The sequence below is a fragment of the Pleurodeles waltl genome, chromosome 7 (assembly GCF_031143425.1).
Source record: "Pleurodeles waltl isolate 20211129_DDA chromosome 7, aPleWal1.hap1.20221129, whole genome shotgun sequence".
NCBI lineage: Eukaryota > Metazoa > Chordata > Amphibia > Caudata > Salamandridae > Pleurodeles > Pleurodeles waltl.
This window is the reverse complement of record NC_090446.1, coordinates 177,239,239-177,267,126: the sequence shown is the minus strand read 5'-3', so window position 1 is coordinate 177,267,126 and position 27,888 is coordinate 177,239,239. Positions and strand designations below refer to the sequence as shown.

The following is a 27,888-nucleotide window of genomic DNA, read 5'->3' as shown; positions in this document are numbered from 1 at the left end:
TATTTCCTGATGAGGTCATGAAACCTTCCTGGTGCCATAACTGCTCGAAGTAATGCACAACACCAAATCTGTATTGACTGTGAATATTGTCACTTTGAGCTGCTCTGATACGCAACATGCTCTTGTAGGAGCAACCAATTTGCCTACTTGGGCAGAAACGACTCTTTGAAGCCATGAAGCTTTGACTACCCCTGAGAGAGTGCAATTTGCATAACTGTCTCTCAGAGTTCCTTTATTGTCATTTAAACAGGAGCCATCAACAAATACAACTTGGTAATTCTCCCCAAAAGGAGTATACTGAATATCAGGTCTGAGTTTGGTTCACAGTTCAGTGACATCGAGGCAGTAATGTTCCACTTCATTAGCATAATTTGAACCATTAACATTAACAGGCAATAATGTTGCTGAACAGCAGTGGCTGGATCTAATGTGGCGGAAAAATATGTCACAGATCAGTTCTTTACTCCATGTAACTGTGCCAAAACAAAAAAAGCACAACCATCACATTCATGACAAAACAATGAGAAGTGTTTCATGTTATTAGGCATTCCCAAGGCTGGAGCTCTGCACAAACTCTCTCTCAACTCAGTGAAAGCTTTCATGTATTTTTCATTGAAGAAGACTGGGTCTGTAACCTTTGTAACCTCCTGATGTGTTAACTTCTGCAGTGGTTTGGAAATTAGTGAAAGATTCTGGTACATTGGCAACAGTAGCTCACTATTCCCAAAAACATTCTGACATCTCTGTGTAACTAGGGGATTAATTTGCATAATGGCTGCAACTCTCTCTCAAGACACTTCCCTTGCACTTTTTTCAGTTTGGTGACCCAAATACTTTACTTCCTTCTGGCAATACTGTAACTTGGTTGGGGAAACCTTATGTCCGTTTTCACCCAAATAATTCAACAATGCTATGGTTTCTTCTCTGCAAGCCTCACGTGTATTGGATGCAAACATCAGGTCATCAATATATTGCAACAAAGTAGACTGAAATGGCATGTTCAAAGACTCTAAGTTCTTCTTTAAAAGTTATTTAAAAATGGATGGTGATTCTGAAAACCCCAGTGGAGTGTGGCACCACCAATAAACACGATTGCCGAATCTGAATGAGAAAAGGAATTGACTATCCTCATGCAACGGTACAAAAAAGAAAGAACGTGACAAGTCAATAACGGGAAACCATGCTGCTTCACATGGAATCTGGACCAAAATCAATGCTGGATTTGGTACCACTGGACAACCGGATACCACAATTTTGTTCACCTTTCTCAAATCCTGAAATATGCAATATTTCCCACTCGGGTTTCGCAATCCCACGATTGGTAAATTACATGGGCTGCTCATCACTTCTTTCACCTCTCCCTGCTCAACAAAGTCTGCAAATACTGGAGTAATTTCTTCAATTACTTCTGGCGTCATGTTATACTGTGGCGTTCTGGGAAAAACTGCATTTGGCTTAACAGTTACTTTGGCTGGTTCAGCACCTTTTATGAGTCCAATATCTTTTCCAGAGAGATCCCAAACCATCAACATTACTGTGTCTTGTTATTCATCAGGCAGATACTTAACTGTCATGGCAGAAAACAACATAATAGGAGGCTACATCTCATCAGTTTGACTGGCATTATCATCATCATCGCTATTGGTTTGAATTGCTATCCCTTCATGTGTACAAGATGTGGAACATTTTAATTTGCACAGTAAGTCTCTTCCTACCAGACTCACAGGACTGTATTTGCAGACTACGATTTGGTGTAAATCATAAAATGTTCCTATTTTACCTGTAATGGGCTCTGTAATGGGGTGTACCAAATGCTGGTTTGCTACTCCTACACCCTGAACTGTCCTTCCTGAAAGGGACACATGTGGGACTTCTGCAGACCTGACAGTGGAACAAGTTTCACCAGTGTCAACCAGGAACGAAACCCCATGACCCATAACACTTGCATTCCCATGAGGACCACTCTGATCTACCTCCAGTGAGGCTGCCAACACACATTCTTCCTCTTCTGAATTCTCACTCATATATTCCTTTACTCATCTCATTATCACTGAAATCTATCAATGGGGATTGTGTTATTAACTGATTTACATTCTCATTTGCTCTTTGGTTCGTGTTCGGCTAAGGAACCATTACCTGTTGCTGTGCCATCGGAGCTTTCGGAATCTGCATTTGCTGTGGGGCTTGAACTTTCTGTTGGGGAATACTTGTTGCTGGGAAACTTGCATTTGGACTACTCCAATAGGAACATTTATGTTTTGATTTAGGGGCCTGTGAACTATTTGATTTTTAAATTGACTGTTATCAATCATCTGTGCAACACCACAACCTAGCCCAAATTATTTACGCTACTATAGGAACACTCCGGTTTCCAATGTCCGAGGTTGCCGCACGCATGACAAGTAGGCATTTTCTCCATGTTCTGAACATCAGCCACATTAACATTTGGGTCCACTCGAACTCCACGACCTCTACCGCTGAATTGAAGCACCATATTGCCCTGCTGTTGTGCTCTCGGCATGACACTTGCATTCACCATTCCTTGTGATCCCTCCATTCCTTGTGCTTGGGCAGATTTGATTTCCATCACCAATGCCTTTTCCCTTAGCCAGTTTTGCATTTGTGGGTGATCTGGTGCTTAACACTGCTTTTAAACTCTTGGCCCAATTATTCCTTTCCTGAGTTTCGAGGGGTGAGGAGCCACACATCAAAATGTTCAAATCAAATTACAGTGTAACCCATGTGGTCACACATACAATCTCTGAGATAAACTTGAAGCTTAACAGGGCTTTATTACAGACTCAAAGTCAGCCTTACATATATGTGTCTCAAAAACATGTCAAAAATGTAAAGAATCACCAAAGGAGAATTTAATCAATGCAAAACATTAAACTTTATTAACATGTAGAAGGACAAAATATCAATAGTGACAATGCAGAAAATAAGAAAAATCGTATGATGCTGTAAATTTAGGCTTAAGCCATCCTGCCTAACCATTTAATCAATGTTCCTGACTAACTGAATATCCAAAAAGGATTCAGAGAAAAATGTCAGCATCCAGAATCCTCAGAAGAGATTCTGTAAGGAGGGATGTAAGCAGTGTAAAGCCACTTAGGGTCTGAATATAGGATATAATGGAACTTGTAAAACAGTGCACATTGGTTTCAGGTTTCACAGCAGATGGTGACATCAATAAATCATCAAAATACAATTTTGGCAATTAAGTTTCTAGAGTGGGCCATTCCTGTCACTAATACAAATTCAAACTTGCATGTGTGGAAACGGGCAAACAGATGTGGGCAAAAGCAAAGAAGAGACAAAAATAATTTAGAAAAATAATCTAAATATGGTTACTCTGTAAATATATGCTGGAGTAACTATCTAAGCTGAAAAGGAATGAAGAAACCACATTTAGTCATTCCTTTACCTCATGGGACAGCACGCGGAAGTACTTCATTAGCAAGAGCAGTCACCCTCTCCCGATGTCAGTTGACAGCACCATCAGGACAGTGCAGAACACGGTATGCACATAGGACAGATCAGCAGTTCAGAATTAGTTGGACATATTAGAACTGAACAGCATAAACAAATGGAATGGATCAATTAAAAAGTGTGCCTTTATTATTCAAAGATAGCTAAGGGGTAGAGGGATTCATAAAAGCAGAGAGCAGCTGGGCATCATCAGCGCAACAAGACTGTCTCTAGCAGAGTGACTGAAAGTTTAAAAGTTCCTCACTAATTAGAAATAACCGTGGTCCTTTGATTGGTCCTTCAGGTGGGCTTATCTTACACACAAGATTCAGCATCCAATGGTTGTCGATGGTACCATCAAGAAGGCAATTATTCCGGATTTTCTCAGCAAAAGTGTGTTGTCATTTCAATGATTTCACACAGTTCCTCCAAAATATTACATTTCCTAGTTGTTTATTGCTTCAGAATACTTTCTCATGATACACAAAATAAGCTAAACATTTCTCATGGAAAAAATATGTTTCCTGTTTTGTTCGAAAGCTAGAACAAATATTGTTACATGGGTAATACTGAAACATATTTTTCACCTTCAAAACAATAGGAAACTCAACATTCTGCCAGTAACCTAGAAAAAGAATTCAGGTCAGAGGGAACAGAATAGGCAAGTAATTGTCTTCTACTGCTGCAAGAATAAACCTCTCAGTTCTAGTCAAGCTAAGGATCTAGTCAAGCTAAGGATGTTGTTATACTTTCACAAACATAATTAGGTCATCTTGCAGATAGAAGGGGGTGGGTGGCACATTTTGCTTAGGGAAAATTGTGTGTGTGTGCAGGACTGATGCTGTAATGTGCTGATGTGGTGGAAGCACAGCTATCAGCCTAGCTTTCAAATGTATTGGCTTTCTGAATGTGCAGGGGAATGTACAAGCTGGAAAGATGCACAAGGTCCACCCTCATACATGGGATGGCAGGGAATGGTCCATTCTGATACCTAGGGTCGCATGGGAGGAGCCACCTTGCATAGCTTCCACGTTTCCAAGGTCCATGCGTGATATGTTGCTCCAGTCCAGGTTTTTCCTTTGAATTCTGGGACTTGAAGCCATGTTTTATAATGGGATAAACAAGATTACAAATTCCAGAATTCCAATAAAAATCCTGGACTAAAGCAGTACCTCACTCATGGACCTGGGAAACTGGGCAGGGCAGACCTTGATCCATGGGATGGCAAGGGGTGGTCCATCCTGCTACATGGAATAGCAGGAGAAGGCTCCTTGATAGATTGGGTGGCTGGAGTTTGGTTCACCCTGATAAGTTGGATAATCGGGCAAGGTCGAACCTGACACATGTGATGGCGATGGAAAGTCCAGCATGATACATGACATGGCAGGGAACGACGTTCTAGGTGCAGGTCCTGCCTGAACTCAGAGATGTACTTTTTGATGGCACAGGAAGCAAATGGATGGAAAGCTAAATTGTTTAAACTTGACATAGCATACCTTGGTTGAGGTGGAAAAAGAGGCAAGAGAAAAAATGAACAGGTGAGTTTTGGCAGCCTGGGGTTTGGAGATGGGCAGGCTGGAAGAGGTACAGGTAAGTCCTGCGCATATTTGTTCTCTCAGACAGAATGAAGGAGGAGTTAAGTCAGCCTGGGATAAACCCTCAAGCCGCTAAAGATTCAGGTTGAAAATTAAAAGAATAGTTTGATGTTGTTTGTGAAATGAGAAAGGGTTGGGAGAGTTTCAGTCAAGGGGGTAAGGTTAATTTGCTCAGAGGGTGTGGGGGTTTGAGACAATTATTTTTAGCATGCTGAAAGGCGATTGTGGTATGTATGGCAGATGCTAAATATTATCAATTTAAGTTCAATCTTTTGCACACCCAAAACAGACCTTGTGTTCAGTCCGCAACAGGTCCATTCCTTAACGGCCCTGTCCTGCTGACTTGTCACTTAAAAAAATATATATATAAATATTCATTTTAATCAGGTTAGCTGGGCAGTCCGCTTATGTGCAGATAATTTAAGTCCATGCTCTGAATATGCAAATTGTGACCCTAATGGGCAATAGTTGTGACGTATTTTGTCAGCCTGAGGTAAAAGTTCACATATCCCATGTGGCCATGACACTTCTCTCATTCTATAGAGAGCCACCCATTGCAGTGCAAGGTGAGCATTGCTGCACTGGCTATATAAAACAGCCTCTCGCACAGATCCATCAAACTACTGACCAGTGGTACTACTTGATGTTTAAGTTATTGCATGAAGTAGACACTTGGGTTGCACACAAAAATATTTTGCCATTCTTTTAACAGACTTCAGATTTAATAGGGTTTGATTGCCATACTGTGTCAAGCTATCCAGATGCTATAAAGTAAAGACCCAGTTCAAATAAAGGTTAGAAGTTCCTCTGCTTTATCCCCTACGATCTATGTTATTAAAAAGTTGAAACACAGCTATGTACTTATTCTTCTCTTGTTCAGCCTCTATGTAGCAGATTGTTTCTGACCCACACTCTACCATGGTAAGATGCAAATCGTGTCTAGGTCCCAGTCTACTGCAACCATTGACTACCATTGATGCTTTGCACTTTTTGGTGCTGTTGTGCCTTCAGTCCTAAAAACTTCACTTACTCTATTCTTCTTATTCAGTTTGGGATTTTGTTTGCTTGCTGTTATGACTTTATTACTGTTTTGGTACAGGTAAAATACTATATACTATGCTCTAGGTTTAACCTGCCTGCACTGACTCATGGCTACCAATGAGTCTAGCTCAGGTTAGCTTAGTGAGTTTAAAGGTTCACTCTGAAAATAGTCATATTTATTTCACAAAGTGGGCAGTTGCCCACCACAAATATTAACCCAACCTCTTACAATGATGTTGCACATCGAGTGGGAATTACACAAATACATTTTAGATACACTTACGCACAGAGAGATTACATGATTTGCCAAGAATCATGTGTTGAGTCTAGCTCTGAGGCCTGGATTCAAACTGTGTCAGGAGATGAATCAGTTTTCGCAGAACTATGATCTTCTTTACTTGTTACATCAGAGTTCATAAATCTATGCAACAATCTGATCAATTTCTCAACTTTTGTGTTATCAGGGAAGTCTAACAATTGAGCTTTTAAAAATAATGTTGGTAAATAAAATTGATAAGAACACAAGATGATTAATAGTTGGGAGGGAGTTAGGATGTCAGCAGTAGTCCCTGTGTGCTGCAGACAAGGCTATGTGCCCCAAAACCTTGCTCATGCTTGCGATTGCAGCAACAAATATCAGTGCAAATACCACACCAAACTTACCGAAAAGTGAAAAGATGGTGCATTTTCACACATATAGCACCACGTGATGGGTCATAAGACAGTTTTGCAATTTAGATACACGCGTCATGACATGAATTGGTTATACAGGCAAGTACACTCCGGGTTTAGGAAAGCACAGGACCCCAATGGTTGTACCATTGTTATATTTTACTAAAGATTCTCAATTGAAGTACTGTTCATAGGGTGGAGAAATGTTGGGACCGCATACACACAATAAGGTTTCACAATTACATAACATATTTACAATTGGATGTGCAAACTACTGACTAATGTGATAATATCCCCTCTGAGAGATAGTTTGTGAAATGTGTGACATCCATGCAAACATGGACTGTGGAAGTGGGCCGTTCAGACAAGTCAAGTGCCACCACTAGATGGGTGACATGTTTGCTTCTCACATTGGTCTTTGCCCCTTTTCCACTGCTGAGAGACTCTATTGAGGTCAACTTTCCCATTCAGGAAGTAGGCCTTTGTCCTCAATAGCATATCCAAATGCTTCTCCTCTAGTCTATTTCTGAATTTATTCATGATGGTGTTTATCAGGCTGAATTCTCATTCACAATCTGCACTAGATTCTTGAAATGTTGCACAGACATTGACAAGCTGACACACCACACTATACTGAGCAGCACTGCATATAGTGAAATCCACCATGTCTTGAAAGGTGGTCAATGACACACTCTTTACATGTTCTGTCACCACATATTTATATTCTCTGTATAGACAAACATCATCTAGTGTTTCACAGTCACACAGAACCAAAGGCTTTTCAACAAGTCGTTGTACATTCTCAGACCCAAAATCAAAATGTGATTGTGTTACTATTGCCTGGAATTCAAAATGTGCCTATTCTTTCAGTTCATCTTCATGGACCCATTTTTGCATGTGCTAACAAAAAACAAAATAGGCCCACTGTCAAACTCTTGTCCTTCCCCGAACACCACCATCAGATCTCTTACACTGCTGCTTCAAAAGACAGTGTCCTCAAAGTACTGCTCCTTAATTTGCCCAATCTTTGCTCTTACATACTGGGCAGCTTCAACAGTGGTCAAATAACTTTTTTGGAACAGTTTGCACAAAGATGCAAATTCACCCAGAATGTCATTAAGTACTGCAAGGGAAATATGGTAGTTTGAATCCAACAGCTCTGTGTAATACTAATTGGCAACTGGATCATTGTCCTCAACTTTCTCATGCTCAAAAAACTCAAGAACAGCCTCATAATTATGAATTAGTGCACAAACTGCAAAATGCTTGCATTTCATTCAGTGGCTGAAAGGAGACTACTTCACATTCAGTGACAATGTGATTTCATCCAGTTTGGACTTCCTAGCAGGAGATCTGTAGAACACAGTGTAGACTTTCCTCAATATAGTCATCGCCATCTCTTTAAACATTGGAATGCTCTTCTAGGCATCATCAGCTCCCAAATCTTCTTGATGGGTGACACAGTGCTTCTCAACTAGAAGAGGATAGTATAAACTGAGTACTAACACCATTATTCTTGTCCAGCATTACATTTGCACCATCTGATGTCAACACAATCATTTTCATAAGGTCCAGTTTATTGCCCTTGTAGCGCTCTTTCATAGCAGTAGTTATAGCCTCAGCCTTAGAACTCATCAGCTTCATGGTTCCCCCAAACAGTGTTTTGTGCTATAATGATGTTACAGGTCGGAACTTGCAGTACAGGATGAGCATTTTTCTGTGACAAAAATATCTGTTGTCTTCTCAGTTATCAATGTGATACAGAGAGTTGCGAAGTTCTGCCATAGCTTCAGAGTGTATCATGCTGTTGATGGCCTCAAGGAACTCAAATCATAGTTCGTGCTCCACCACTTGCATGCAAAGCTACATGGTCATGCATGTCTTGGAAAGAAAACATTGAAGTGTTCGTCTTGACCTCCAGCAACATGTTGTTGATGAGAATCTTTATCTCCTAAGGCAGGGGTCTTTGCTGTTCAACCATTTCTAGTCTGCTCACTTTGTCAGTGGCAGTTTCTGTCACCACTATCGGCACTCCATAACCATACCTGGCAGCAACATTTTTTTTGCTCAGCATCACCAAAGCAGATTCATGAACTTTGCTAACTAAGTGGTGCAGTAGGTAGTCCAAATCCCAGCCATTACTCCATTTCTTCTCTGTAAGAAAGTCCACAAAAATCTTTGCTTTGGCACATGCTTTGCAAATTGAGCCCACAACTGGACTGTATTTAGATAACTCCCCATGTGGCACGCAAACCTTGTTTTGTGGTTTCTTCTGTGTTTCAGCCTCCACAATTTCCTCCATTCACTCTTCCTTGAACACAAGGCAAAAAAAAAATCCTTCATGGTGAAGCACCACACTCTGCAGAAGTTACATCTTTGCTACAAAGTGTGCCACAAAAAAGGAAAATGGTTAAAGGTGGTGCACATGCTCATGAATGCAATCTGTCACAGAGTACTGAGACATCGCTGGCCAAAATATAGCGAGTAATTACCTGGATTTTTCTGTCTTCTCACCTGCCCATCCAAACATATATGGAAATTACCATTTTTAGCGCTGTCCGCATTTTTTCAGACAGATAGAAGAAAAACCATTTAATAATTCTACTCACATTTTTGTGACCATGGATACCTAGGCACTATATACTAATATTCCATAAAGGAAGACTCTACGGATGATAAAGAAAGTCCTGGATACCAGGGACCAACCCCACTTGCTACTGACTTCATTTTTGTTTGATCTTCGTGACTTCCCCTATACCTCTGGTGATCAAATGCATTATAGCTACTCCTTCCCAGATAGGACCCCTTTTTTCTGTGTAGACATAATATTTATTTGACAAAGTGACTTTTTAGCACTTCCATTTGTCTTTTCCCCTCTCCTATTTCTCCTTTTCGTTTCCTATCAGTGTGACCATTTTCAAGCATCTTGGGCTAAGACAGACCCACATTGGTTTATATCGTAGTATTGGATGGTGAATATCCTACATTCCTTTTAACCACATCATTCTTATGGGCTCATTAAGTTGTATGTCCTGTGAGTGAAACACACTGTGTGTTTATCACTGTTTTTGAGCTCTTTGTTTATATTCCTGTATGCGGTGTATGACACACACAGAGCACCTGGGCACAACTAATGATGTTTAATAAAACTTATTTCCGTTATGAGAACCCTAAGACATGTTCTAGCATTTGCATGCAATACACTGCATGTCGCTGAGGCAGCGTACAGCTGCTTATGGGGTTGGTCTTGTCATTTGGTAACCCTTGCGGCACAATCTAGCTGTTGATTGATACGCAACGGTGTCACACACAGGTCACGTAGATGCACAGTCTGTGCTCTCTTCAATTACTTTGCCCCCCGTGGTGCATTCCAGTAGCTTCATGATGCACTATAACGAGTCTCACTGGTCACGTAGACACCTCAACTGTGTTCAAATTTATTTGCTTTGAGCAGTTGTCTGCATTATCCTAGATGCAGATGGGACATGTATGGAGACCATTGATGCAGACACAAAGGTAGGACGTTCCTTTGGCTTTTTCTAGGAACGTTGACCTTTTTACCACATGAGCTATAGATTCTGCACTGCCACTCACTGACTTCGAATCCCTATGTGCGCTTGTGTTTTAGCACCACATGAGTCATGAGATTTGCTTTCGTTTTATTAAAGGAACCTTATTACACCTTGCACCGGGGATCCATGTTTGCTTTCTAGATAAAGCATAGATTGATGTGTCCTTAGTGATGGTGTATGACCTACTTTCTTCAATACAATCATATATGGTCCCAAGCTTTATTACTATGGGTCTCAACTTTGTGGGAGATTATTTTGTCCATTTAGCACTTGATTGTTTTTAAGCAGTTCTCGACCTGCAGGTTTGTTGACTTTGTAATTTCTCTTAACAGCAAGCAGTGGGGATTGTTATCACTTTAGATCCAGACTGGACATATGTTGTTTGTATTGCACTGCATACATGTTAGTTATGGCTTGCGCACATTTTACTGGGTTATTTGGTCCACGTGGGCAACTTTACTATACAGGCCAATGGCATAATTTGGCAGGCTTTTTTTATCGTCACGTATTGATGTAAGCATGTTTTCTCACCTACATATGAGTCAATGTTTTTGGAACTTTTCAATTATGTTTTTCAGCATGTTGTTTTACCAGTCAGCCCCTTTTTTCATATGATTTGTTTTTTTTACAATGAGCATGATCTCAGACATCACACATTCCCCTTTTTTCCTTCTGAATTGACATTATATATACTATTCATTTTTCCTCCTCTCTGTTTCGTTGTGATGAATTCTATCCCCAGGACTAAAGGCATGGATTTCTATTCCTTCCCCCGTTTATTTCTTATAGAATGGAAGATTTATGAATGAAGATTTATGAGGATTTATGTTTGAACTGATCCAGAATTTTCAGGATTTGTGCCATACCTGGTGTGGATCTTGTTTCTCAGTCTGCTTTATATGCTGAGTGACTGATCTTCAAAATACCTCAATTTGAAGGTGACTACCATATTGTTTGTCCTGATGACGACTGCAAATGATTCATCAACTTAGGGGCTGAAATGTCAACTATCATTGGGTCAACCCAGAGCATTCAATGTTGGATACTGAAAACACAAAGGATTTCTTTATTGAGTTTGTACTTTTCATCCTTGAGGCTGACCCTTCCCTTTTACATATTGTATATATTGATTTTCTATATTTGTTTCATTTAATTTGTTCTGGCTCACTGTTAGACCTGGTATACTTGGTGTGGCTTTACCCCCAGACTTTTTGCCTTTACCTTCTGTTTTGTTGCTGTACTTTTTGTTGAACTTAGGTCAGTGAGCACTTTACCACCTATGCTAAAGTGCATGTGCTTCTTCCCTAAATATGGTGACATTGGTGTAACCATAATTGGCATATTTAATTTACCCGTATGTCCCTTGTAAAATGATACACTGTATACCCAGGCTCTGTAAACTAAATGCTACTAGTGGGCCTGTAGCACTGATTGTGCCACCCACTTAAGTAGCCCTGTAAACATGTCACTGCCCCCTCGACTTGGCATTTAAAGCCTCTTGCCAAGCCTTAAACTCCCCTTTTCCTAAATACGAGACACCCCTAAGGTAAGCCCAATGTAGCCCATAGGGCAGTGTGCCATGTAATTAAAAGGCAGGATATGTACTTTTAAGCTTTTCATGTCCTGGTAACCAAAAACTCCCAAAGTAATTTTTCATTACTGTGAGGCCTGCCCCTCTCACAGGCCAACATTGGAAATTTCTTAAAATAATTTTAAGCTGTAATTCCTGATCAGAGAGGAGTAGCTGCATCAAATTTAGTATAATTTCAATTGTAATGATAAATCCTCTTTACTGATAAACTCTGATTTATTATTACTTTAACAGAAATGCCACTTTTAGAAAGTGGCCATTTCTCTGCCCTGACTGCCGTGTGTCACTACCGCCTGTCTCCAAAACATATCTGGCCTGGGCTAGGTGATAGCTACCCTTGTGCATTTCCTTCAAACATCCACAACAAAGGATACTCAACTGCATCTGCATACTGATGGGCCTTCCTGGGGAGAAGATTAGGAAGGGCTCATCCTTACACTTCAAAGGTAGTGGCCTGAGCCCACACAAAGGGGCTAATTACCTCACACCAATAGTCAGGAACTAGGGTTGGTCTGAAAGGGAAACCTGTGCACTTCAGAGAAATTTTTTGAAGTCATCCCCCACATCAAAGGCACTTTTTGGTATAAGTACTGGGTCTCTGACCACTTAAAAACAGTACACCTCTGGACCAAAGACAGAACCCTGCTGGAGTGAAGGCTGTTGTGCCAGAGGATCACCGCTTTGCTGTGCCTGGCAGTTTCAAGGAACTGCTGTACTACTTTGCTGAGTAGCCCTTGTGCTTGCTGACATCTGCCCTGCAGATTAGGAACCAAAGACTACTTCCAAAGAGACTCCAAGGGCTTGCTGGCTTGCCCCCAGTTTGATGAAGGGTCTCCAGGACAACAAAGACCTCTGAGCAGTTTTATTTGACCTTGTCGCCCTCTTTGTAAGGCATCACAGAGGGTTCCTCTCAGCCTGCTGCCCATGTTTCCGGAACTTTTGAGTGGCTTCAGCTCAGACTACGACCACTTTGCACAGACTTCTGAGCAGCTTCCTTTCAGCCTGCTGCCCACTTGCAAAGACTTTGGAGCGCCTTCTTTTCAGACTGCTGCTCGTGTTCTCCGGTAACAGAGAAGCACTGCACACACCTGCACTTCACCAGCTGGCAAACCATGCTCAGACACAACCCTGCTGTCTACCACAGCGCCGGCACGCCTCAATACCACTTTGTCCTGAAACCTGTGGCCACGGTTGCGCATTCCCTGACATCTGAGACCTGAACGGTCTTAGGGCTTCCACTATGCTCCCTGCAGTAGGAAGATAATTATATATGGATGTGGAACTCGGTACTCGGGTCTGTCCTGAACGACCCCAACAAGTTCTTTGCTGCGCTCATCGCAGAAGGACACTCAAATTCTTCCACAAATACAGTGAAGACTCTAGAACTAGCCCCTTACAAAGTGTGCTTATTCCTAATAGCTTTCAAAGTGAATGTTCATTGAATTTGTTGTCGTTTTGGTCTTTTTTTACACATATATCTGTGTGTAGCCTTTTTGTGGTGACTTCACTGTGATTACTGCGTTTGTCTTGCACAGATACTTTACACGTTATCTTCTAAGTTAAGCCTGCCTTCTCTGTGCCAAACTACCAGAGGGTGAGCACAGGTTAATTTAGGTTGCGTATTTGACTTACCCTGCCTAGGATTGTGCTCCCTACTTGGCATGGGTTCATACTGCTGCCAGCTAGAGAACCGATTTCGAACACTCACTATTTTCACTTTTCACTACAGCGTCACCTGGAGCACCTTCCTGTTTGATTGATCTATCTTTTGATACCCTCTGATGACAGTATAATACTGAAACACTTTAAATTTTATTCATTGATGTGACTGTTGTGATGATGATTCTATTTACACGTGGTCTTTGTAACCCTTGACTGCACAATTTTGTTTTCGATGAGTTATTTGAATCCTGGCAGAACACTTATCTGCTCACATATTAAAAACAGTGGCGCAACATGGTCTCTGCCATGATGTGCAGTGAAGTATGTGCACACGTAACACAAGCTTGGGGTAGCATGGATGCACATGTGCGCACCTTACAGGGAACAGTGGTTGTCAGTAGGAAATTTTGGAGAAAACCGTCAGTAAGAAATTTGGGGGAAAACCAGTGAATAGTGCATTGTAATGCTTACTGGGCAAGCAACATAGCTTAAAACAATAGGAATTACATACCATTTTACGTGAGACTTCTAGTTTCTCTTGAAGAATTACTTAGACAATTGCATGGTGCATTTAAAGAACTTGCGGCAACAGCAGTGATCAGGGAATGGAGAGTGATGGAATGAGGAAGTCCTCTAGATGGTAAAGGGTGTGTACCCTTGTCCTGAGGAGGATCCCTAATGCTGATTTTTACTGTCGTACGCAAACATAGATCATGCATGCGCACTATGACCTACAAGCCTACAGGCTCACTGATGTTTTTAAAGTTCTGTAGCTGTGTGATTAACACACCCTTGGTCTCCATTAAGTAGATGTGGAGTGCTGAGTAGCACACAAATAGAAGCATGGGTGTATGTGTGCTTGTGAAAAGTACAATACATAAGGGCTGAAGTGTTGTATAACGTGCACATTGTGAGTGTGTGTCTGCTGGCCATGTGTGTGTGTTCGCAAATATCATACCCTGGTACAATAAAGAAAAGGTACAGTACTGGGCAGTGTGCACCTACTAAATATGTATCCTGAATGTATGTGTGCCTCTGGTAGCACAATGCATGGAGGTAACAGTATTGGAGAGAATGTGTGACATGAAGGTATTTTGAGTGCAAGTGTGCCTGCAATGGTACATTATATGTAGGACCCCAGGTTTCATTTTGGGAAGTCCAGCCCTGTCTGGTGAAGACATGAATAGTATATGAATCCTCTCAGATGTGTGATGCTGCATTTCTGTGAGCCCGGTGGAACATGAACTGGAAGACAGAGACCCCCCTCTACACCTCAAAAGGCTACTCTTTGATTCAGTGATAGATCACAAGAAGGTGCCTATGGACCCATGTCAGGAAGGAGAAGGACTGATAAGGGAAACATAAAGAGTAGGTCTGGGTGCCAAAGATTAACCTTTTTATGCACATATCACTGCACCTGATATCCAGGTGTGCACTTTAGTCACTCCCATGGACTATGCTTTGGGACAATCAGCTTCAGAGTCTTTCCTTTTGTGACAGAGAGCATGTCAAGAGAAAAGAAGGGAAATAAAAGAGCACACTTCAAAAGAATCACTACCCCATCATATACCTTCAAGGACTCAGACCCTAAATCACATTTGGTGGCTGGACAGGAACTATTGGAAGGGGGTCTAAGACATCGAACTTGATCACCAGCCTAGCAGCCAGCCGGGCTGTGTGAGATGGAAAAGCAAAACATGTGTCCGTGACCAGAAGTGGGACAAAGGCCTGCTAACCTCCCTGCTGCTGGGTGAGGGGACATCACCCACTGAAACCAGGATCACCTGCCATGGAGCCTGGAGCACCAGAGCTCTGTCTACTTGCCAAGACCAGTGTGCCTTGTGAGGAGGTGAAAAGCTTTGGAGGGAACAAGGTCTTTGGAGGAGCTCTACCTAGAGGACTGCCTGAGCGAGTTGTGAAGAAACATCTGTGCACTGATCAAGTAATTGCCCGTGTGCAGGAACAATCTGGCAACCCTCAAATGCCAGAAGAGGACAACCGAGACTGGAGCAAACAGGAGAGTGCAATGTGGTGAGTGCCAGGCCTGCACTGCCTTGTTGCAGTGATCCCGTATGCCAGAGGGGGGCACTATTGAAATTATTGTTGCCAGACCATCGCAAATTGTGTTGCCTAGATCACCATGTATGCCAGGAGGATTGTTGTAGTGTGGGTATTTATCAATCAGGAAGTCTGCACCTGTGCCGGAAGGTACCGTGCAACCCCTTATGCCAGAAGGGCTGCTGGTACCAATATTGCCAGAAGTTCGGATCAGGGCCCAGAAAGAGGATTGTAGCTGTGACTGGCGGATTGAGCCTGCACACCAATACTTGCCTCTGACGGACCCTTCCCCCACAAGGACTGTGAAGGACCCTGGAGGAGTCATTTTGCACCCTCGGTAGGTTCCTTGTTGGGGGATAAAGGATAAAATCCTATCTCCCTGTGGGGGAGAGCAACATACCTCGTCTTCGTGGATTGTGGGTATCTCCGATCACTGGGAAGAGACAGCAGTATTGCTCAAGTGGGATCACCTGTGCCTAACTCGTTTCCCTTTGAACAACCCAACTTCGCCGAACATGATTAGAACTTGTGAAGGCCCATAGTCGGGGCAAACACTGACAGGTTGAGTGCTTCTGTGACGCAGGAGTCGGTAAGACTTGAACTGGGCCCTTGATGTTCCAAGGGGCCCGCTGCATAAGTGCTGTGACACCATAGCACTTTTGACTCATTCCTATAGAGTCAAAAGGGGGACCTTTGAATACAGCCTACTAGTGAGCATTACTTGGATGTGGCCACCAGTGAATAGGGAGTAACCAAGAACATGTTACAAGGAAGAGGGTGGGACAAGGATTTTGCCTAATAAACGCTAGAGCCCCAACCTCAAAAAGATTGGGTGATTGATTATGAATGTTGTTATTCCTTTGAACATATAGAATTACAGGTAAAATCCTTCCTTTCCTTATGAAAATAAGTATGTGACTGGACATTGATTTACTGATAGTACTGTGTGCACTTTGAGTTAAGAGTTGTGTTCACTCACCTGTATCAACAATCCCTCCCCCTCCCCAGTAAGGCTTTGACTGCTCATTCACAGCTATCACTATGAGTCAAGTGCAGAAGGGGTACTTGGCCCAGTTGCTCAAGATCCATAGTTGGTTAGACCCAGGACATCGGGAACAAAAGCCTCAACTGCCACCTTTGGAGCCAGTAGCCTCTGTGTTCCTGTGGCCCTCTGAAAGGGGTTCTGACAGCAGGGTTTTAGAAAGGCACATGAGCCAGTGATCTGAAAATTAGCCTAGAAAAAAAGCAGGTTGTATAACAGTTTGCTGCGTTCCTAAGGGGGCAAATGGCTGACTGGAACAGGCTAGGTGACATTCCAGATAATAGCTTGATTAAGTATTTCCTGACGTGATTGACTCTGACGGAGCCCTATCAACAGTTCAGAGACAGTAACTGTTTAATCATTAACAATCAATGGCTAGGGATCCACCTGGCCAGTATTTTAACAGCTTAGCATGTATTTTCAAGTCTGGAAAGGGAAAGCAAGTGGGAAAATAAAAAGTGGCTGTATGCTTTCTATTTCGTGACATAAAGTTAAAATTGCACATATATGAACAAAAACTTCAAACTGATTTGCTGTCGTCTATACTATTTCTAAGTGATTTTTAAACCAAACCGGGAAGAATTGCCAAACTGAAAAAAGATATAGAGAATGTTTTATTTCAGGCACCAGCTCAGCTCATTGCAGAACAAATACTGTAATTTTTCTCAGAAAAAAAGAGGCAACCCTTAATTACAAACATTATGTCAAAATTAAAGTCTTGACAGATATAAATCTGCCTCTATCTGACATTGGGAGTGCGCCATCCTTGTCAGCAACTAAAGAAAGAATTTCATTTATTGCAGCAAAAATAATGCTTTCTCCTCTGCTCTCATGCGAGTGAGATACTAGACATAGAGGATATGCTGCGGACACAGGTCGAACATTAAAATAGAAACACAAATGGTCATTCTTCTGCTTCTGAATGGGCCTAGGGAGGGCCAGTCGATCGCTAGGGTGGGCATGGCACACCTAGCCCACCCTCTAGAGCCAGATGTGGCTATAGGTCTGTACACCGTTTTTACGCCTGCAAAATTCGCAAAATCGCCAGTTTTGTGTTACATGAAAATTAATAGATCTCAAGAATCTCACAGGCCCGACATTTCACAGTTTTTTCGACGGACACTGTGTCAAGCAAAAAATTGCTCCCAGGAATCTGGGTTGAGCAGTAAACACTCTGCAAATCAGTCCCGTTTCTGATATTGCACATTATTTTTTTCAAATCATAGGATGCATTCACATTTAATTTTCATGTCAGCTAAAAATTCACAAAGTAAATTCCGCACAATGTTGTTTAGTTTTGCATATTTATTACGTCATTTCATATTATTTTCCAAAATGTTCGCAATTTTGCACTCCGATACTTTTAACTCAGCTGCTACCTTCACGTTTGGGGTCCTTCTGACCCACTTGTACTGAGATATATTGTTGCTCTTTTTAGCTTGTCCTAAGTTATTGTCAGCTTGCATCATGTCTACCTGCTTCGCCTCAAGGTCGTCCTTATGCTAGACTCTGAATTCATGGCATTGTGGTGTTTGAGAGGCGAGGCACTCCCTCATGGAACTCCTATTGTACTCTGCCACTCAAGGAAATAGTAGGTCTTCCTTTTATGTTCACAGTTTTGGAGCATCTCAAAGTAAACTGCACACTTCTTTTACACCTGAAACATATTGGATACCGTTCTGTCATCCCAATTTTTTAATGATTATTTACAGTTAATTATTTTATATATAAAAGACAAAAGCAAAAAAATGTAAAAAGACTTCAGTTCCTTTTCCATTCTTGTTTTGGGCAGAAAAGCTCGGAGAATGTCCCCCGGCACCTTCTAGTACGACTCATAGGAAACAAAGAGAGGATTTCTGCACCTCGGACAGTGAATGTGCCAGAAACTTGAAGTGCTGCCTCGGGGAGACAGGGCGCACATGTCTGCCATCTTTAGAAGGTTTGTGGCTGATGTTCTGATGGTAATGTGTGTGCGCGTTTATGTTGTGTGTGTACTAGAGAGACAACAGGTGTATGAGGGAAGGGATAAAGAGAGAGAAAAAGAGAGTGAGAACTCCGCAATTAAGGTTTTCTTTGACTCTCGATCGAGACGATATTAAGATACTGCTTTTGAAGACGAGTTAAAAAAAATACACTTGCATGCTTTTTCGGAAAACGTCATGAACAGTAGCTGCTTCCTTCGTGAAGACCCAGAGAGAAGGGGATTATGAGGGAGTTTAACAGTGCCCTGTTGTAAGGTCAATCTTTGCTCTTTTCTGTGGCGAGCAACCGTCTTTGCGTGATGTAGCTGCTACTGGGAAGCCACCTGATACAGAAACACATGTTTTAAGACTTGACCTAGCACAAGAGAGCCATGTATCGGAATAAGTAGATCCTGCTTGGAAGTGTGGACAACTTATTTTTTAAAGTTACCCCCAGAGGTTAAAGGGCTTTGAGAGATTGCACAGTGAGGTCAAGGTAGCCTGGAAGCAACCAGTCATACGACAGCAGACTGAGTTAGTGATTAAGATTGTGGTGACCTTCAGACTCTCACCCATGCTGCCTTCAGGAAGACTGACACAATTCAATCTGCACTCTATAGAGCTGCGAGAAAGAAATGATCTCCACCTGATGTCTGTAACAGGCATGAGTCTTGCAGTGGGCAGCAAGGTTTGGTCAAAAAAGAAGCCCATGAAGGCTACGGAGATCACTCTGCTGGGCCACTTGGCATGATATAGAAGCACCTACACAAGATAATCCAACAGCATGCAGGTGAAGACAGCAGGCTTTGAAGCAATGGGAATGCTTGACGCTTGTCCTCTAGTACATGAAGACGCAATCCAAGACAAGTAGCTGAACAGCAGCCCAGTCTTGCCACACTAAAAGCACCTAATACAGCAAGATTCCCTAAGAGGGGGCAGCGAAGTTAGAAAGATTAGATAATATCTAGAAACGAATCCTGGAATGCACCTGGCAAGGGCAAAAGTTACTAATGAAGGGTCCTACAACTACAATGAGACAAAATAAAGATTACTTACTTTGTAAGGCTGACCCCATTCTACCCTCCATTAGCTCTATTCGTGGAAAGCTAACTTTAAAAAAATGTATGTGATTAGGGTTATACCATCAGACCCTTCAGTTGGTGATGAACAATCCAACAAGCAGCTGACCACACCTTCCTTCTTAGGTCATCGAGGTCATAGGTCTCACTCAGGGTCCTCACAGGCATTGGCAAGTACACGCTTTTCATACTCCTCTCAGAGCAAAGGAGGTGGGGTCATTTACTTTTCTTTCAGAAAGTGACACCTTAGACAGGTTGCCTGTGTGAATTGCATGTAATGTTCTCTACTTTGTCCAAACCATAGAATCTGGCTTTATGGACATCATGCTTAACGTCAATGTAGCTTGCCATGGTGGTGTCTAGTAACAATACAAAAGTTGTTTACCCTTAAGTAGCTCACTATGATTTTTACAGATCAGAAGTGGCTCTCACTACAGAAGAGGTTGGAGTCCCCTGGTCTACGCCATCTGTCAGAGAAGAGTAAAATGGAGAATCACTAAGATAATGATACCCTTCTATCCAGGTCAACCCAGCAGAGGTCATACGGAGGCAGTCAGACTAAGGTGTGGCACTTGAGAAAGTCTAAAGTCCTGGGCAACTCTTGCAGATAGTCAGCTAATGGAATCATCAGCTGGTGGCTACGCAGGAAATACTTGGCTTTAAGCATCATTTAATATGTAATTGAAAACTAATCATATTGTGATATAAAACAAAAGCGAAGTCATAGTATTCTGGTGATCAAAGCTCTTTATAAAGAAATACCATTGCTTGAAATTGGAGCTTGTTTGAAGCATGGTTTCAGTTCGTAGTTCATGCTACTTGCAGCCTTTGCTATCAGCCCTATTTTCACAAATAAAGTGTGGGCATTGGATCTGTCCCTTGCTCATGACTTGTGAGAAAACAGGGCTGATTGCAGAAGCCCCCTAACTTTTTGCCCCCATTTTCCACTTTTTGCTGGTGTTTTCCTGACTCTGATGGTGCCCTGGGTACTGACAACCAGTCCCAGGGCCTGAGCTCTGTGTAAAATGGATATGCAAATTAGGGTTATTATAATTGGCTACATCAACCTACCTATAAGTTCCTGGTATGTGGTACGGCATGTAGGTTTAGGGACCACAGCATAGGTAGTGCACCCATAGGTGCACTGCTGAGGTGCCCAGTGTCATTTTAAAGGCAAGCCTGCCTTCCTGGCTGCTTTTAAATTAAAGTTAAATGCAAATTCGACTTTGGAATTAAAAGTAGTTCCAAAGTCTTAAACTAACTTATTTTTACATATGTCACCGCTAAGGTGTGCACTATGTGCCCCTGGGCTGGGTGCCATGTAACTATAAGCAGGGACCTTATAAAAATAGTTTTATAAGCCCTGGAGAGGTAAAAACAGCCAAATTCGTTTTTCTCTCATTGTAGTGAATGGCCTCCATAGGCTAGAATGGGGAGACTTTATTTTAATTTTTAAAGTCCGCTTAAATGATGAATACCAAGAGTTTGGTATCACATTAATTGTTATAATAAATCCCACAACTTCCAGTTGTTGGATTTAATATAACTTGTTTAGGTAAAGAGTTTTACACTTTACCTGAAAAGTTGCCAATTTCAGCCCTGCATTGTTTTTGCTGCTGTGCTCTGATTGGCCAGCCTTTAGCAGCCTGGCCAGGCTGCCTTGATGAGGTGTGAAGTGGCCTGGCTTCACACAAAGGAATGTACCTGTGGGAGGGAATCTCCCCTCAGCAGATGGTGAGGCAGGAAGGGGGAGGGCTGCCAAACTGGTCTTCAAAGGCAGAGAAGGACATTTGGAGCAACCAGCAACACCCCCACATCCTGCAACCCCAGACAACTAGGGGCCCCTTGATTAGATTAGGAGAGGACAGGAGAGGGGTGTGTTTATGATTTTTAGCCACACCAGTGGGTGGGCTCAGCCAGATGTAACCTCCAAAAATCAGATTCAGCCATGATGGATTTTTGGAGAATGTTGCCTCCTGGGATTGATTTTTGCCACACTTCCCAGGAAGTGGTCATCACAGGGGGAAGGACCCTGCACCTGATTGGAGAACCAGGACCCCCCGCTTTTCACCCAGGAGCAAGGATAAAACTGGCAGACCTGCACCCACACCGCAGATCCCCATCAGATTCCAACAAGGAAGAACCAAAGGAGAAGAAGGACTGCCCTGCTGGACCCCTGACCTGCACCTGGAACCTGCACTCAGAAGGACTGCACCAGCTGCACACTTGGGCTTCACCACAAGAAGGACTTTGCCTGGCTTCAACTGGTTCAAGGAGGGACCCCCTGTTTGCTACAGGTGAAAAATTGCTAACCAGAGTCCCCTGCACCAACTCCTGAAGAAAGCGACCAGCTGACCAATGTCCAGTGGCCAAAAAGGAGTTTGCGCCAGGTGCATTCTGGGAGTTGTAGTCCGCACCCCCCAAGGACCATCTCAGAACTTCTGGACCCTTGGGGTGAGCTGTGGACCTCAAAATTACCTTAAAAGGACATCTGGGAGAAGCCCCAGAAGTTTGGAGAACTTTGGAGAACTTTTGAAAAAAGCTCCATAGAGGGACCAACCCGCCGCAGCAACTCTAGCCGGCTTGCCTCAACCACGACCCGGCCTGATTTGCTGGTTCGTCCCGGTAAAGAAAATCTCCGAAAAAGAGACTAAGGGCCAGATGTAGCAAAGGGTTTTACCCATTCTGTGTCTATGGGAAAATTCGTTGGTACATATGGCCCTAAGTCCGAAGGTAAAAAGTTGACCGGGACCTCCCAGCCAGCGTATCCGAGGAGGGCTCCATGGACGTCGGATCAAGATCCAGGTTTACCCCGTCGAAGGATTTTAATCTCGAAAAAATGACTAACTCCAAAGGTAAAAATCTCCACCGAGGATTCCCGCGACACGTATCCGTAGAAGGGCTCCAGGAGGTCGGATTGGACTGGCAGGTTCGTCCCGCTGAAGAAAATCTTCGAAAATGAGACTAAGTGTGAAGGTAAACTTTTAACCGAGGCCTCCCGCGGCCTGTAGCAGGGCTCTATCGCGGTCGGCCTGAAACTTTGACTGTGCCCCGGTCGAGGTGCAACCAGATGACCCGATTGGCGCTTTTTGTTTCTAGGTGCTAAAAAAATTATAATTCTTTAAAAATTCATATCTCTGGTTCCCCTTATCCGATTTTATTCGTTTTGGTGTAATTTTAAAGATAAAAATATAATCTATTTTTATAAATTGGTTTTGGATTTTTAAACTGTTTCCTGTGTTTTATTTAAATACTGTTTTGTGATATTTGAATGCTTTACACTCTGTCTCCTAAGTTAAGCCTTGACGCTCGTTGCCAAGCTACCAAGGGTTGAGCTGGGTTTAATTTACTGAGACCTAACTGGACCTAAGTTGAGGTAGTGGCTTATTGCTAAGTGTAGGTACCTACCTGCCCTTACCAATAACCCATTTTCCAACATGACTCAATGGCTTTTTTTGCCTATTTCAGCTCCTTCTCGAATCAGTGGTTTTACTGTATTTCTGTGTTTGTCCCTCCCAGAGGCATATTTCAGTCTTGCCATTTTTTTTTATTGTTTAGGGTGTATCCTTTCACTGCTAATGATGAGAAACTATTTTTAATTTTGAATGTTTCTTTATATGTGACTTTTAGCACTAAATCGAAGAACATGGCTGGTCGTTATATATAATTTCCTCTTTTGTCCATTCCTCATTCTCCTCATGCGTCCCTGTCAGTTTCTCTCTCCCACTCTACGTCCCATGTGTTGTACCCTTGTTGCTTCTGCCACACTTCACTTTTGCTCCCATTGTGTCCTATTGCTGTAGCCTGACTCTTCACTCATCCTTTCCCCCTGTCATCAGTGGTGCTGATGAACACTGCAGCCAGTGGCATAACTAAACTTGAAGGGCCCCCTGCAAAATACATGGAGGGAGGCCCCCATGCAAAGGACCTAGTAAGGAGCTCTAAAGCCAGGAACTCCATGCCCATGCATAGTGGCAGAGGGGGCCCTCCCTGGAGCTTGCCCCTACCCCGCATCAAGGGGGCTGCAGGGGCTATTGTTACTCCAGAGCATGTAGCATCACTTCATCACCATGCTAGCTGGCTTCCTTATCTCCCTAGCCCTAACACCACATCATCTCCACCCCACATCCTATCTCATCCTTTCCCCAGTAATCTATACCCTGCCTCATAGGTACCAGTCATCCTTTGCTTCTTTAAAATTATAAAGAGAGATTAGTTGGCTTTACCAATGGTTTGTGGAAATGCAAAGCGATAGAAGGATTGCCTGGAATAGTAAAAGATGAAAACAGTACAATCAAACATTAGCTGTCATGGGACCGTTCTAAGGACAGGCCCCGCTGTCATCCAGATGAACTGCTAAAAACACTCACTGACGTTTCTTCATTTCAGATAAACCGGGTGTCTGCCCACCACATCCGATATGCATACGTGGTGCGCGTGCGACTTGTGCCAATGATAGCGGGTGCGTGGAGGACCTGAAGTGCTGCAACTTCCGGTGTGGAACAGCGTGTGTGAAGCCACATAAAGGTACAGTGTATTTTGGTTTTACTGGAACCACAGGCATTCCAAAGCAGAGCCGTCTGGACCAAGTATAACCGTTTTTCTTGCAGGCGTTAGGGTTTTGGTATTAACATAGACGCCAAAGTTCCATGCTGCAGCATTTGACTTCATTATTGGTGCCAATTAGGGCCGGGAAAATGTGTGTTATGCCAGTTAAATAGCGTAACTTCTGTAAAGTTATGTTACTCCTATTACGTGAAATTAAATCCTCAGAATTACACCACATTGTGTAAGGCATAATTGCAGAAAGGAAAAAAGTACCTTTCAAGTGAGAGGTATGAGATCTTTCGCTGATAGAACTGTCAAGTGGAAAATATCAAAACAAGTCACAAGCAGAAATGCAGACTTGAAAACTATTGGAAATCCGCACATCCAATGCATGATAGTAATGACAGCAAGGATAATGACTTCCCTGGTGCAAACAGAGCAGCTAGCCCCACTTGGATTTCGGGTAAGGAGAAACTATGGACATCAATTTACCGAAATCCAGGGTGACATCACGTGCCCTTGGAACTCCACTTTCTCTCACACCCGCAAGCACGCACACAACATATATTTAAAAGCATTTTTACTTACCTCAGATACCGTGGAAGGGCGTATTCCCAGCTAATTGTACCCCATTTCACTATCAGTGTAATAAAAATTGACAGAAAACAATATGTTCCTGGCACTGAATTTGCCACCTCTGAAGCAAGGGGCAGTGCCAGGGGTCGCAAACGGAAAGCCAGGGGTCGCAGCAGTGACCCCTGGAGCCCCCGAAATGACATCATGGGAGACTCAACAGCCCACAGTAGACTGTAAAGATTTTCAGACTTCAGTAAATTTTTTGTAATGGGCACTTTATTTTGCGTAGATGTTCTTGTTTCGCTTACCTGTACTGCTGAGTGTCACTTTGGAGCACAACGGGGTGCGTGTGCACAAACGTTGTTGTCATCGTACTGTCCGGCTGGTGGGCGAGGTAGTCTGCTATTTTTTAGAGCTGGCCTAGACCAGTGGCGTAGCAAGGGCGCCCTGGGACTTAAGGCAAGAAAAATGGAGCCCTATCCCCTCGTATTTTCAAACGAATCACAATAAAAATACATGCATAAGCAAAACCTACGGGGCTTTCGGTCAGTAAGTAAAAGTACATCACAAGGCATTAGTTCCAATACAGTAATTTTATTAATTCGTGGAAAACTCTGTGGTCTCCAGTTCATGTCATGTCACAACAACAGCCAACACATGTTTCATCATGATAAGTATGTCATGAGACGTAAGTATCCACACCAATCTTAAGTTACAAACTTGGCTTCATACGCCAGTTGCTTCATTCATAGTACATACTGTGGAAGCTTACTTGTGTCTCCTCACAATGCTCTGAAACATGAACTACTATTGGGACAGCCCGACTTTTGGCTTTTCTCTTTGTAGGCTCAATCACATTTACATGGGCTTTCTATGATATAGGAATTTTCACTCTGTTAATACACTAAAGTTTGGCTACTTCTGCATGACATACACAACCCCTTGATCCCTACCCTAGGATCCAGGACACCATCTGCTATAATTATTCTATTACCTTTTCTGGCCGCTCAAGACCTCTTTAGTATTTTAACTTGAGGTCTTCTTTCTACTTCATCCAGACTTGTTTCCCAACAGGTTTACATTAGCCTTAAAAATTTCACTTATTGTGACAGAACAAGTGTTGACTGTTGTTCTGACATGCAATTTACTGGAGACCACAGAGTTTTACACAACTTAATAAAATGACTGTATTGGAATTACTGCCTGCGAAATTTATGTGATGGATTTTGTGGACTTCTATATTTGAGTGCTATGGTATCTTTTTCTGAAAATGTTCCTTTTTTCAAATACCATGCACTTTATATCTTTCCTCGTATTTACTCTTCCTGTCTTTCTCTTGCTTTCTCTAACTCTGTCTTGTTCAGGATCTCTCAACTCTCTCTCTACCACTCGTTCTTTGTCGTGTTGACTTATCTGAAGCCAATGTGTTTTTGCATAAATTCAACAACAAAACGACACACGAACAGTGATTTAGAAATGCTTTTATAACACACCAGGATCCATTTCATTCACAGTGTGTGACTGATTCAGTGTGTCATTAATTGATTTTGAGGTATTCACAAACAAGTGATCAAAGAGTTAACTAGTACACAATAATTATGGTTTTCGTCAGGGATTTTGTGATTTACACTTTGAACCAATTCAGTGATGCCTCACTCCCAAAAACCCTTTGGATTTTCTGCGCTTTCAAGTCCCCTGCACTTCTAAACAGGGGCGGCTCCTCCAAGAGGACAGAGGAGCGTCGCCCCCCTGCCAGCAGCGACAGCTGCAAAACTTTTACCAAACAACAATAATAAACTGTGTTTATTATCGTTGTTTGGTAAAAGGGGTGGGGCATTGGGGTGAAGAGCAGTGGAGGGAGTGCTCAGCAATCCCCCTCAAAGCATATGTGTGTTGCGCTGTAGGCTTTCTCCAGAGAGCCTGCACAGACTCCCAATCTGCCTGGGAGCACCCTGGCTAGGTGCTCCCAGCCAATCCTGATGCTGCTTTGAGCAGTGGCAGGATTGGCCACAGGGCCGCTAGGATCCTGTGCCTCAGTCGAGGAGGGAAAGAGGAGCAGCAGAGGAGGTTAGTTTTTTTTACATTTTATTTTAACTACCCCCGCTCCCCTCGCCCTTGCGCCGCCCCACCCCTTCACCTTGCCGCGAGACGCACCTGCTTCCAATCCAAGTGTTGCCTCTGACAATTACCACTTGGCTGACAAACACAGAGAAGTAAACACTCAAAATACAGATACACCAGGCTTACAGGCCCACATTATCTTCTTTCCAACGCATAAACACACACACCAAGTTGGCACAAAATGCAATCAGTAATTAAAGACAAATTATCTGTAAATTATATTTGAAACCCTCTGACCTTTCTATTGCTTTCCCACCACCTGTCCACTTTCTTGCCTCTGGTGGTGTCTGGACACCAAAATTGCAACTCACAAACACATAACACCACACACAGTTCAACAAAGTACATGTTCACCTAAAATATCCCAGACCTATTGGCGTTGTCGATGCTTATTTAGAAGTGTTGCTTTTGATTAGGGGTTTGTAGGAAGAGCGAAGAGTAAAATCCTCGTGGTTGTTGCTGACATTTATCTGTGTTATAAAGGCCCTCCTGGCTCTCCCGCAATAGTCGGAGATTCCAAGCACACGCTTGCTAGTCCACCTAATTCAGTTTCACCCGCTGGGTCCCCGTTGGCAGTGCTTAATTTAAGCCAGTGGTTGCCGATGAGAGGGCATCGGCATTCATTTTTGGTGAGTGGCATTTATTTTTCCACACCAGCCATTACAGAGAGGAAGAGAGGAAAAAACACAAAGCAGAAAGACAGATGAATAGAAAAACAGTGAAGTAAAGTGGTAGTTAACTAAAGAAGCATGTAGTGGAATTAGGACTAACAGTCCAGGTATGGGGCAAGCTTACATATATTTGCACCAACCACGCTATTCAGAGCAGAGTTTGGGCACCTGCACTCATTCTTTTGCATATTAAGCACTGCTAGCAGGTGTATTTCACCTTAGGGACCT

General features: G+C 42.8%; 1 protein-coding gene across 2 annotated transcripts in view; it reads left to right on the top strand.

Annotated features, from left to right (window-relative positions):
- Positions 1–27,888, top strand: part of WFDC3 (WAP four-disulfide core domain 3) — a 271,764-nt gene that overhangs the window by 58,102 nt on the left and 185,774 nt on the right. For both annotated transcript variants that reach the window (XM_069243494.1, XM_069243495.1), the window contains 2 exons: positions 18,497–18,643; positions 24,134–24,271. In XM_069243494.1, the coding sequence (XP_069099595.1) occupies positions 18,497–18,643; positions 24,134–24,271 (285 nt within the window). The remainder of the gene's footprint in view (positions 1–18,496; positions 18,644–24,133; positions 24,272–27,888) is intronic.